This window comes from Crocuta crocuta, unplaced genomic scaffold (assembly GCF_008692635.1).
Source record: "Crocuta crocuta isolate KB4526 unplaced genomic scaffold, BGI_CrCroc_1.0 scaffold330, whole genome shotgun sequence".
NCBI classification, from domain to species: Eukaryota; Metazoa; Chordata; class Mammalia; order Carnivora; family Hyaenidae; genus Crocuta; species Crocuta crocuta.
In genome coordinates, this window is record NW_027530521.1 from 46,796 (window position 1) to 59,919 (window position 13,124).

General features: G+C 37.5%; 2 protein-coding genes across 2 annotated transcripts; both read right to left on the minus strand.

The window, feature by feature from the left end:
* Nucleotides 1-1,940: 1,940 nt before the first annotated feature.
* On the minus strand, nucleotides 1,941-2,882 carry LOC144234206 (olfactory receptor 4A47). The gene has a single exon (XM_077767484.1). It carries the CDS (start codon nucleotides 2,868-2,870, stop codon nucleotides 1,941-1,943), a length of 930 nt encoding a protein of 309 aa, XP_077623610.1. The 5' UTR covers nucleotides 2,871-2,882.
* A 7,658-nt stretch (nucleotides 2,883-10,540) lies between these two features.
* LOC144234207 (olfactory receptor 4C12-like) lies at nucleotides 10,541-11,452 on the minus strand. Its single transcript, XM_077767485.1, has one exon. The coding sequence runs from the start codon at nucleotides 11,450-11,452 to the stop codon at nucleotides 10,541-10,543; it is 912 nt and encodes a 303-aa protein (XP_077623611.1).
* Nucleotides 11,453-13,124: the final 1,672 nt, after the last annotated feature.

The window sequence follows — 13,124 nt, forward strand, 5'->3', positions numbered from 1 at the left end:
TTGGTGAGTTCGAGCCCCGCATTGGGCTCTGCACTGCACTTGCTTCTCTGTCTCTCTCCCTCTCTCTCTGACCCTCCCCTGCTTGCACACGCACTCTCTCTTAAAATAAATGAATGAACTTTAAAAAAATCGAATAAAATTTTTAAAAATATCACAAGCCAGAAAAATAATAATTACTTATACAATAGTAAAATGGATCGTATCTTTAGTACATAAAAATCAGCATGGGAATACTAACAATCAAACCAGAGAAAGATATTAGTAGACAATCCACAGAAAAATAAACACATATCATATTAAGTATGTGAGAAGATGCTCCAACTCAATTATACCAAAAGATTTTGAAAAAAAAGATTTTGATTAAACTATAAAAATGAAATCTTTAATCAGATTGTTCTATGCCTTAAATATTTATTAGGTACAGGTGGTTGAGAATGTGGAAAGAAGTACTCTCACAGACTGCGTGCAGCAATATAGACGTTACTACAATCTCAGGGATGGCAGTTTGGCAATAATGATGAATATCGACATCTAACTACCTGACCACTGACTCAAACACGTATATCAACAATTCCACTCCTAGCAACTCATATTTGCACCTATTCAAAGACACGTGTTGATTGCAAAATTCTTTGTCATACAAAAAGGTTAGAAACAATCAGAAGGGAAATGCATACATGAATTTTAATATATATTTATAAGGGAGTACTACCTAGTACAAAAAACCACTAAGAATTAGGTCTGAATGGACTGATATGGAATATCTTCAATGTTGCAGCTAATTTCACTTATATGTAAAATCTAATAACCGCAGCAATCTCTTACTTGACACATCCCCCAAAGCAAAGGAATCAAGAGCAAAAATAAATGAANAGGAAAAAAAAATCTAATAACCAAATCAACAGAAACAAAAACAGACTCAAATACACAGAAAAAGGTGATGATTACTGAAGGGGAAGGGCTAAGGGGATGGGCGAATAAGGTAAAAGTGATTAATAGGTACAAACTTCCAGTTATAAAATATATAAGTCAAAGGGCATAGTACAGCATAGGGAATATAGTAAATACTGTTGGAAAACCTTTGTGTGGTGACAGATGGTAACTGTACTTACCATGGTGAGCATTCTGTCATGTCCATAACTGTCAGAGGACTGTGTCGTACACGCGAACCTAATAAAGTATGTCAACCATAGTTCAATGAAAAACGAAAATAAAAAATATATAAAAACTATCCTAATATGAAAAGCTTAGTTAAAAAAAATGTTGCATAGTAAAAGCAAACATTTACATTTGCAGAAAAACACACATACGTGTATTTGGATTTACACATGCCTTTGTAAAGATTATTGCCTGATGAATCTTAAGAAACAGATTAAGTGACTGCCTCTAGGAAAGAGAGACAGTGCTGAGAGATGAGTAGGAAATTTGTGCTACACTTTTTCCTGTTCTGTAAGGGTTTCATTTTTGCTATTATTACCTGTTACACTTCAACTTTTCTTATATAAGAAAACTGAAATTTAATAAAGAAAACATCCTACACACCATTAAATGTTTTAAATAGTATAATAAAAACAACTAAATGACAAGAATCTAATTAAAAATACCAAGTCTCAGAAAATATATGAAAGATAAATTCATAAATTGATTAAAACTTAGTATAATCATATAAAAATTTCCTCACAAATTCATTACCTATTACGGATTCCTTGCTAGAAAGGCATTACACATTCCTAAATGAAGAGATCTACAAGATGTTATGGACCTTACATCCTAGCAGGGAGCGAAATTTATTACAGCACATTAATTTACTTCATTCTTTAATTATAATTATCATAAATTCTTTGAAGAAAGGAAAGTCAGAATCAGACTTTAGAAGACTTGTGTAGTCTAGGGAAATGAACCTTAATGTCAAATAACTCTCTTCATGGTGGATGATGCGCTCATTTACTATAAGATGTGACATTTCTCCTCCAGAGCTTCTTCATAGCATTTATCATCTCAGAATTTCTCAGAGTGTAGATCAGGGGATTCAGCATGGGGGTTATGACCGTATAAAACACACTCAATGATTTGTCAATGGGGAAGGTCTTAGCAGGTCTCACGTACATGAAAATACATGGAACAAAGAAGAAGACCACCACGGTGATGTGGGAACCACAGGTCTGGAGGGCTTTCCGCTTCCCTTCCGGACTAAGGTTCTTCAAAGAGTGCAAGATGACACCATAAGAGATGAGCAAGAGCACAAACACAATTGTGCAGATCAGTCCTCCATTGGCCGCAACTAATAAGCCAATGACATGGGTGTCAGTACAGACCAGTTTCAGTAAAGGGTACATGTCACAGAAAAAATGATCAATGACATTGGGACCACAGAATGGGAGCCCATAAATCGTGCTAACTTGAATTACTGAGTGCAGAAAACCCCCAACCCAGGACCCTACCAGCAGCACAACACACACCCATTGCCTCATGACAACCAAATAATGCAAGGGCTTACAGATGGCCACATAGCGGTCATAGGCCATCACCAGCAGAAGAAAGACCTCTGATCCACCAAAAAAGTGCTCTGTAAACAGCTGGGTCATACAAGATTGGAAGGATATGGTATTTTCCCCAAAGAACAAATTTGAAATCAGTTCAGGAGAAATAGATGAGGAATAAATGACATCCATAAACGATAAGCTAGCAAGAAAAAAGTACATAGGTGAGTCTAGGGTCTTACTAAAAGAAACAGTCAGTACAATGAGCAGGTTGCCCACCATGGTCAAAATATAGAAGAGCAAGAACATAACAAAGAGTACTTTCTGTTCCTTGGGATTCTGTGTGAGGCCCAAGAGGACAAAGTCCGTCACATTGCTCTTTGGTTCCATTTACTCGGTTCTGTCTATTCCTTATAATTGCTGCCTTCAGTTATTAGAAACAGTTTGCTTTTAAAACAAAGGAGAAAAGTTTTAAGTTCATTATAAGCTTACTCTTTTTTATTTATTCAATTAAAAATGCACATGGAAAACTATTGATGTCAAACCTGTCATAGACATTGACATGCCCAGTTGAATAAGACATAGTCTGTTACTCTCAGTGATTTCATATACAGGTGGCCAGACCATTACAGATCAATTTAATAAGTGTCACTATAAGTATAGTCATGTAGACTAGGGGTGCCCTGTGCCAGAACACATTAATAGACAGGGGATCTGGGAAGGCCTCCCAGAGAAAGCAGTAGTTTAGCTGACTTTTAAAGGAGAAATGAGAGAACAAGAGAAGATGGAAAGGGCATTCCATGGAAGATGCACATGTATAAAGTCATGTATAAAGTATGATTCCTAAGTGAAGAATCAAGGTAATTTACATATGCAAAGTGGGAGAACAATTTATGAATGGCTCTCTGTATTCAACTACCTAAATGACATTTCCAAATGGGATCAATTAAATATTTATTAAGATAAATTTGGGGGGCTCAGTAGATTAACCGTCTGACTTTGACTCAGGTCATGGTCTTATGGTTCGTGAGCTTGAGCCCCACGTTGGTCTCTGTGTTGACAGTGTGGAGCCTGCTTGGGATTCTCTCTCTCTCCCTTTCTCTCTCTGTCCCTCCACTGCTTGTGCTGTCTCTCACTAAAAAAAAGTAAACATTAAAAAAAGATAAATTTTTAATTTTCCACAAAAAAATCTATTCCTTCCTAGATGGCCTCCATCTCCTTACATGGTACAAAATATTTTAACGAAAGGAAATGTTAACACTGAGAGAAGAACATATATTATTTGTTATGCACAACTGTATATCATATGCTATTTCCATACTTATGTAGATATTATATATATATACAAATATATGTATATATGCACACACATACATATATATCTACATCTACATATGCACATATATACAGAATCATATTTAATGTATAACATTTTATTTTTACAATAACAAGCATTGTTATCTTCATTTTATAGTTGAAGAAACAGGCTCAGAATACTTAATTTTCTCAAAGTCATACACCCTTCAGTGACAGACATGTAATTATAAACTTTGATTGACTTCAAATCTGTGATCCCAGGAGAAGTTTACACTGTTTCAATTTTTATAAACTCAAGTTTATAAGAATATCCCACAAAATAAAGTAATTCACACAACTAAAAAGCCTGGCTTCCTCCATTTACTCTTACAGACTTACCTTCTGAAGGCTTGTTCCCAATCAGTGGAAGGACTTTTTAACTAACTTACAAAGACCTGGAAATGCCTCTTTCATCCAGCATGACCACCGAGGACAAGAAGCCACACTAGTTCTTAAGAATGTATTTGACTTCGTATGACTATGTCCGTCCATTTTCTACATAGAGTCTTCTAATTACTTCAGAAAATTATTACTTGATTGTAGATCTATTTAAAAGGAATCCCTTGGTGCAAACATAAAAACAAAAATTTTCTACATTAGGGTAATTTATCAAGGCAGACAAACCTACCTGATATAAGAAGTCAGCAAAAAGCTTTTTTAAAAGGGAAACTTTTTTTTTTAATGNCTTAAAAGGGAAACTTTTAAAAAGTTCTTGGGAAGCCTGGGTGGCTCAGTCAGTTAAGTGTCCAACTTTGGCTCAGGTCATAATCTCATGGCTCATGAGTTTGAGCCCCACATCAGACTCTATCCTGATAGCTCAGAACCTAGAACCTGCTTCAGATTCTATGTCTCTCTCTCTGCCCCTCCCCAACTTGCACGCTCTTTCTCCCTCTCTCTCTCTCCTTCAATAATAAATAAACATTAAAAAAATTTAAGGGAAACTGTTCTCTAGAAACTAACTTCTTTTCTAGGAACTTCAAAAAAGAAAAATTACTATTCCAATTTTCAGGCCATCTTATTCGGGTAGTAGGGCAAAACTAATTGTACCAAGATCTTGAGAAGACATTCTTGAAATACTCATCAACCCTCCTGAAAGAGTTTTAACAGTTCTGAAGAGAACAGCATCTTCTCCCCACTAGAGGCAAAGTCATTGGCCATTTTTTGCCTTCTAACCAGATACATCATCGAGTCATGCACTTGCAGTGTGTCCAAGACTGATTCTTGCTTCTGTTCACTGTGGTTTTCCACCAAATCTGAGAAGGAAATCTATATGTAAAGATACTTTTAGACCTATCAGATTATGGAGAGGTTGGACAAGAAGCCCTGGTGAACTATCCAGTCCTAGAGTCCAGGCTCACCTAAAGACTGACACTCTGTGATAGACTACAGAACACTTGCCCTGCTACATCCCTAAAAATAAGAGCAGGTAGATCATGTAAGAAGAGAGGAATTCTAAGGAAGAGTCGAAAAGAAATGCTAGAGATCAAAAAGACCAACAGAAATCAAGAATGCCTTTGACAGGGCTCATTAATAGCTAGACATTGCCTTCAGACATGGCAATAGAGATTTCCCAAACTGAAAATCAAAACGGAAACAGGCTGAAAAACAAAAAGCAGAAAATAAAGAAACCAGAACAGACTTTGCAAGAATTGTGTGACCACTACCAAAGGGGTAACATCTGTGTAATGGGAATACCAGAAAGAGAAGAAGTGAAAGGAACAGAAGCAATATTTGAAGAAATAATGACTGAGAACTTCTCCCCAAATTAATGTCAAACACCAAGCCTCTGGAAACTCAGTGAATACCTCATAAGGCAAATGCCAAACAAACAAAAATCCATATGTAGATATATCATATTCAAACTTCAGAAAATCAAAGATACTCTTATAAATCTTGAAAGAGCCCAGAGGAAAAAACATCTTACCTATAGAGGAGTGGGTATCCCAGACATTAAGCTCTTTGATTACAGTGTAAGTGCTTCACATTAGGTTTTTGATCACCGATGCACATATTTCACAAGGCATCCCTCGTGAATAAACATATTGCCAGCTATATGACACAGCTACCAGACAAGGAAGTAAGTCACCCCCACTCATGAAGTTCCCTCTTTCAGGAAGCCCAGGGTCACATCAGTAACTGACCCCTTGAGTCACCCTACTTCTCCCTTTCCACCCTCTATTTTTTAAAAATATTTTATTTATTTCTGACAGAGAGAGAGAGAGAGAGAGAGAGAGAGACAGCATGAGCAGGGGAGGGCCAGAGAGAGAGGGAGACACAGAATCTGAAGCAGGCTCCAGGCTCTGAGCTGGCAATCAGCACACAGCCCGATGCGGGGCTTGAACCCACAAACAGTGAGATCATGACCTGAACCAAAGTCAGATGCTTAACCCACTGAGCCACCCAGGTGCCCCCCTTTCCACCCTCTAATTCCCACTCTCATGCTTTAAAGCAGTCAATAAATAGTGAACCCATGAAACCTTAGATATCCATCCCACTCCACCAGACCCTAACAAATGCAGAGCCTCAGGTCTGTGCTCTTTTACTCTCTACCTACAACCTCCTCAGGTGTGGCCCCAGATATGCCCTGTAGCCTCCAGGACTAGTGTGTAATAAATCTTGTTCCTCAAAGTTCCCTGATCGTTTTTGCTGCAGTGAAGTGTGTCCTGCAATCCTAATAAGAATCACAAAGGCCAATCCAGCCACAACTCTGGCTTCAGTGGGGGAAATGTCTGTGGGGACTTCTAGAAGCAATATGGGCCCGGGTGAGTGCCACAGGCATTCCTAGGCAATAACATCTCTGCCAATCGTCTGGGACCACCACCACAAGGAGAAGAGGAAAGAATTACATCCAACTTCTCCTCAGAGACCACGCAAGAAATAGTGAATGGAGTGAAATATTTAAAGGGTTGAGAGAAAGAAAAAAAAAACCAACTTAAAATTCTGTGTTCTGTGAAATTATCCTTCAAAAGTGAAGAAGAGAAGTCAAACTCAAAGAATCAGAGAGTAGAACAGTGGTTGGCAGAAGCTGAGGGAAGGGAAAGGGGGGCATGTTGGTCAAAAAGTACAAACTTTGGATTTAAGATGAATAAATCCTGGGTCTCTAATAATCAGTTTGGTGCCAGAGTTAACAGTACTGTGTTATACACTTGAGAGTGGATCTTAAATGTTCTCACACACACACAAAAGTCACTTTGTGAGGTGATGAATGTATTTCACTTCATCCTGATTTTAATAAGAGCTGAATTAAGTGTACGTTTAAGGTTGCTTGGTGATCTCTGAGTCAGAAGAGAGCACTTAATGACACTCAACCATGTCAGATAAAAATCCCCTTCCCACCTACAGAAATTCCTCTCTGGTGATTTTACTCATGATCTTCAGCTCACTGTCTCTCACTCCTGGCCATGAATAAATGCTGTAAAATCTTGCTGTGGGGTCTTCCTTGAAGGCAAAACCTGAAGCGGTCCCTTGCCTTCTGAGTCACTATCACCTCACACCCTTCCATTCTTTTTTTTTTAATGTTTTATTTATTTCAGACAGAGAGAGAGAGACAGCATGAGCAGGGGAGGGTCAGAGAGAGAGGGAGATCCAGGCTCCAGGATCCAAGCTAGCTCTCAGCACAGAGTCCGACGCGGGGCTCGAACTGAGGAACTGTGAGATCATGACCTGAGCCGAAGTTGGAGGCTTAACTGACTGAGCCACCCAGGTGCCCCACACACCTTTCCATTCTTGAGCACTTTTCTCCTTGAATGAAATTTTTTATATATACATTAACTTACTTATTGCCTATCTCCCTCCACTAGAAATTGTTATATGATCTGTGTCATTATTATGATGTATACCACAGTGCTTAAGAGTGCAAGCTCTAAAGCCAAAATACATGGGTTCAAATCCCATTTCAGACATTTTCTAGTTCTGCAACCTAAAGTAAATGATTTCAATTTTCCATACTTCAGTTCTTCTGGAAAGCAGGAATAATGTTATCTATTTCATAGGGATCTTAGGGGATTAAACAGTAACTTTCCTTTGTAGTATCAGCCAAACTGTAGTAAGTAGGAATCGCTTTTGCTACAATTACTAATTATTGTACTAAAGATTTTTTAATGGGTCATAAAAAGTTTGTTAAATTTGGGGGTCTTCCTTAATCTAATTGTAACTTTGGAGACATTCACATTTTTTTCATGTTTTATTTATTTCTGAGAGAGAGACAGCATGAGCAGGGGAGGGTCAGAGAGAGAGGCAGACACAGAATCTGAAACAGGCTCCAGCTCTGAGCTGGCTGTCGGCACAGAGCCCGACGTGGGGCTCAGACCCACGAATGTGAGATCATAGCCTGAGCCAAAGTCAGACGCTCAACCGACTGAGCCACCAAGGCGCCCCAACATTCACATTTTCAAGGTGAATTTTTTAGAAAGTTAATCTCATCCATCTTGCATTAATTTGAGGGCTTTATTCTTAGAATTTTCAAAGTGCCTCATGACCTCCTAATAGAAATACCTACATAGAGTTCAATAATATGTATAAATCAGAGGGGTTTTTTAAATTAGACAGAAATAGGATCCAAATGAAGAAGTGAGGGGGTATCAAATACAATGACATTTATTAAGTACCCACTGAGTGACAAGCATAGTCCTGGACACTTGGCATACAGTGTCTCATCTAATGCTTAAAACTACCCTTTGAAAAATGTGTTACTATTTCACTGTATGTGTGAGCAAAGATTAAAATAAGGTCCTGAGAGCTGTGAAATTCACACAATGTTACATAAACTAACAAGATAGAATTCAATAATACTTCTGCTTACTCTATAATCCAAATTTTTCCACATCACCCAAAACTTCCACTAAAGTGTTAGTGACTTCCAGGGGCTGAATAATAACCTAAAGGTAAAAAATTCTCTTACCTAAAGTTCAAGGGAAAAGTTATCTGACGTAGTATTCATCACACAAGGAGACAGGGAACAAGGTAAGATCCATAGAGGTCCTGTCCCAGAGATAATGAAGGCCTTGGTAGTTCAAGAAGAGAGAGAAGCAAAAATCTGTCTGTATTAAGAATCAGGTCATCACCAGTCAGTTTTTTTCTTTTCAATATACTTTTATAATGTTTACTATGTGCCATGAACTTTCATAAGCATTTAACATATATAATCCCACTTATAAGACCCCAAAACATTATGAAATACATATTATTGTTTCCATTTTTTTACAGAAAAAGAAAATATTGTTGAAAGGTAAAATAACTTTCCCAGGTCACATTGAACCCAGGAAATCTAACTCCAGAGTCTACCCTCACCACTCAACCAAACCACCTCCTCCAAACAAATATCTCACTTAATTCTGTTCATAGTCCGGTTGCCTGTTGTGTTGACCTCAGGTTCATAATAAAATGCCTTTGTGGCTCTTCAATTTGGACTTGTCAGAAAAAAAAGTCATACCCATAAATGGATCAGCCCCCCAGATCTAGGAAGCATGAGGCCAATGGAAAGAAGAAAAACAGAATAGCATGGGAAAGCAATGGCCAAAGATGTTGGGAAGCATTCCAGCCCCCCAAGAATTTTACAAGGCCAGTAGGCTCAGAGTATTATTCTTCACAGAAGGTACAAAGAAACAATGTATTATCCCTTCTAATGCTCAAAAAATAGACTAAGTGGTTCTGTACTGTTACAGAGATTCCAGTAATAAATTTCATGACTAACAGCTATTGAGAATTGATTGGTAACAAAAGGTCTACAAGGATTCTATACTAATCTTGATAATATCTCTATCACTCTCCTTTAACTCAAAGAAGTTGTAGTTCACTGAAGTCCACACTGTATGTTGCAAAAGTAAGTTTTGATCTCAGAACTACCTTACTTAGAGACTGTTTTCTTAGTGATAATAATATACCTCCAAATGTACATATAAAAATGATACATAAAATCTGCTTCATATGGAAAAACTATGAAAATAATGTTTTCAATGTAAATGACTGTTAATATTACAATAACAATGAACTTTAATCCAAATAATTCAGCAAGAATAGATAGTAGACCTTCCACTTGGAAGCAAGAGAGGAAAAGAAAGAATCAGACCAGATGCAGCAAAAGATTTAAAAGTATAGAAAGTGAAGATGAAGAATATGGAGAGATTTTCTATCTTCACAGAATATGACATTTTTGTTTTACAGTTACAAATGTAGTGAGCTTGTATAGCATCACTTATGAAGAACTGAGTTTCATGATCTTTCATAGCATCTGCTATGATAGATACTTCCCAGGAAATGCTCTAACAAGATCATTCATTAATAGGTAGATGATGCAAGCATAATCTATAGCATTGTTGCTCAAAGTGTACATATAGATCACCTGCTTAAAAACATCCACAGAATTTGTTTAAAATGCAAATGTGCCAATCTAAGAACATTCCCATTGAATCAGAATCTCTAGAGCTATATCCTGGAAATGTGCATTTTAACAAGAATTCCAGCTGATTCTGAAAGTAAGCAAAGTTTGACAACCAAATGACCAACAAATAAATTTAAATGGGATATATTTAAATGACAAATGATTTCCTGCCTGTGCCTTTCCTCTGAGGACTTATGTGCCAACATCAACATACTTTTATATATAGTGTTCACTAGGCCCTGAACCATAGAAATTATATTATTTTCTTTTTGTCATTTAAAAGATGAAGTCATTTTATGCTGTTGTGATTATTTTTCCATTGAAGTCACCTCTTCATCCAGAGCTTCTTTATAGCATTTTTCACCTCTGAATTTCTCAATGTATAGATTAAAGGGTTTAACATAGGAGTTATCATGGTATAAAACACAGCCACAGCTTTATCAATGGAAAAGGTGACTGCTGGGCGCAGATACACAAATATACAGGGCACAAAGAATAAAATGACCACAGTGATGTGAGAGATGCACGTAGAGAGGGCTTTGCGTCTCCCCTCCAAGCTATAGGTCTTTAGGGAGAGCAAGATGACCACATAGGAAACCACCAAAAGGAGGAAGTTTAACAAACAGATGAACCCACTATTGGCAGCAACAAAGAGACCAAGGGTATGTGTGTCCATGCAGACGAGTTTCAACAAAGGGTTCAAGTCACACATGAAATGATCTATGACATTGGGGCCACAGAAAGGCAGCCAGATTGTGCAGAGGATCTGAATGGTTGCGTGGACAAAGGCTCCAGCCCAGGCCACTCCTACAAGGAGGCTACACACCTGGTGACTCATGATGGTCGTGTAGTGCAAGGGTTTGCAGATGGCCACATAACGGTCATAGGCCATTACTGTGAGAAGGATAATCTCAGCAGCACCAAAAAAATGTTCCGCAAAGACTTGAGTCATACATCCCGTAAAAGAGATGACTTTTCTCATGGTAAGAGTGTCAGCGAGCATTTTAGGGGTCATGGAGGAAGAACAGCAGCCATCTATAAGGGACAAATAAGACAGGAAGAAGTACATGGGAGTTTCGAGGGCCCTGCTGGCACTGATGGTGACCATGATGAGCAGGTTGCCTGCCAAGGTGACCAAGTAGACAATTAAAAATACAACAAATGAGAATTTCTGAAGTGTCACATTTTGAGTCAAGCCCAGGAGGATGAATTCCGTCACATTATTCATCTTCCCCATCAATTCAGTTCAGGTGACAAGTGACTTCCCTGAAAAGAAAGTCATACTCATTCTCAATAATGTTGCCTTCTTCTAATGAATAAATATTCAGGAAAAACCTTCTTTTTTCTAGTTTTACAGAAATCAAAAGCAAGCACAAAACCATATCAACTATTTGATTTTTTTATATTCTTACAATTGACGATAAAGGTGGCATTTTTTCTTCTTTATAATTTCCTGATTTGTTTTAATTTTCTACAAGACTGTGTAACTTTTAAAATCAGGAAAGAAAAATACCATGCATTAATTTAGAAGAGCCAATCCATCATGTAGCCATATGTGAGGCACATTCAACATACCCAAAGATATGTATTTTTTACCCTCCAAAATGCTTGGACATGTTTACCAGTGAAAAATTCAATTTGTTCTAATTCAGTTCATAAAAAAAAGAATCAAAGCCACATAAAGTTTCTTTCACAAGCCATACGTTTTCCTACTTTACCTGTCTGGAAACTTCTCAGCTTCCTCAAGACTAAAAATGGCATTGCTACCTCCTTCCAATTTCAGAGAAGTTGGTACATGGCCATTATGGCACTAGTCATATTGTCTCATACTCTTCTCTCATTCTTCATTCAACACGGTGTCTTTGAAGACAAAAATGTGCCTTACTCCAATTGTAATCTTATTCATCTTTGTATCCCCAATGCTGGCTAAAAAGTAAACATTCACAAAGCATTCACTGAGATAGGCAGAAGAGAAAAAGAGGCAAAAGAAAGAGGGAGAGAAATAAAGGAGAAAGAACAAAGTAGAAATGCATTAAAAAGTAAAGAGAAATGGGTTTAAAATCCAGACTTAGGGGCATCTGGGTGGTTCAGCTGGTCGAGTATCCAACTCTTGATTTCAGCTCAGGTTGTGATCCCAGAATCATGGGATCGAGCCCCACATCAGGCTCTGCACAGAGCATGGAGCCTGCTTAAGATGCTTGCTCTCTCCCTCTCTCTCTCTTTTTCTCCCTCTCTTCTCCCCCTCCCCACCCCTCTCCCCTGCTCATGTTCTCTCTCTTCAAAATAAATAAAATAAAATGAAATAAAAGCCAAAGACTTAGATTGGAATCTGGAATGAACCCCCAATTAACTACATAACATCAATTTATTTTATCTCTCTGTGCTTCTGTTTTTTCATCTGTTAAAGTAAGTAACAAATATAGTTACATGTAGGAGTGTTGGGAAGAGAAAATCAGTTTAAATTTACTATTGTTGTTAGTATTATTTTACTGTTCTCATGGGAGTATCACCAAAAAAACCTTTCAGAGTTGTCTCTGAGCATCTCTAAAAGGCAGAGATTCTGAAAATGCAAGCTAATCAAGTGAGAAGAAACAGGAGACTAAGAAAAGCAGTGATAAAGGTCAAGAAGAAAGGTCATCAGATTCAAAAAAAGAAAAATTTTAAAGCAAGTGATTAAAAGACTCTTTAACACAAATATTTAATTATTTGTTTAGTTTCCTTGCTTTGTGGGATATATTGTCTATTCATTAATCGATTTGCTAAAGATATATTCTAAACTTAAAATAATGTACTCTTCTCAAATTTGACTCTACGATGAAGTATGGATTGATCCAGGAAATAGGAAACTTAATGTAACTCCTATTCGCTATTCAAATAAATGCTTTGTACAGTGTTGTGTCTTACTAGTC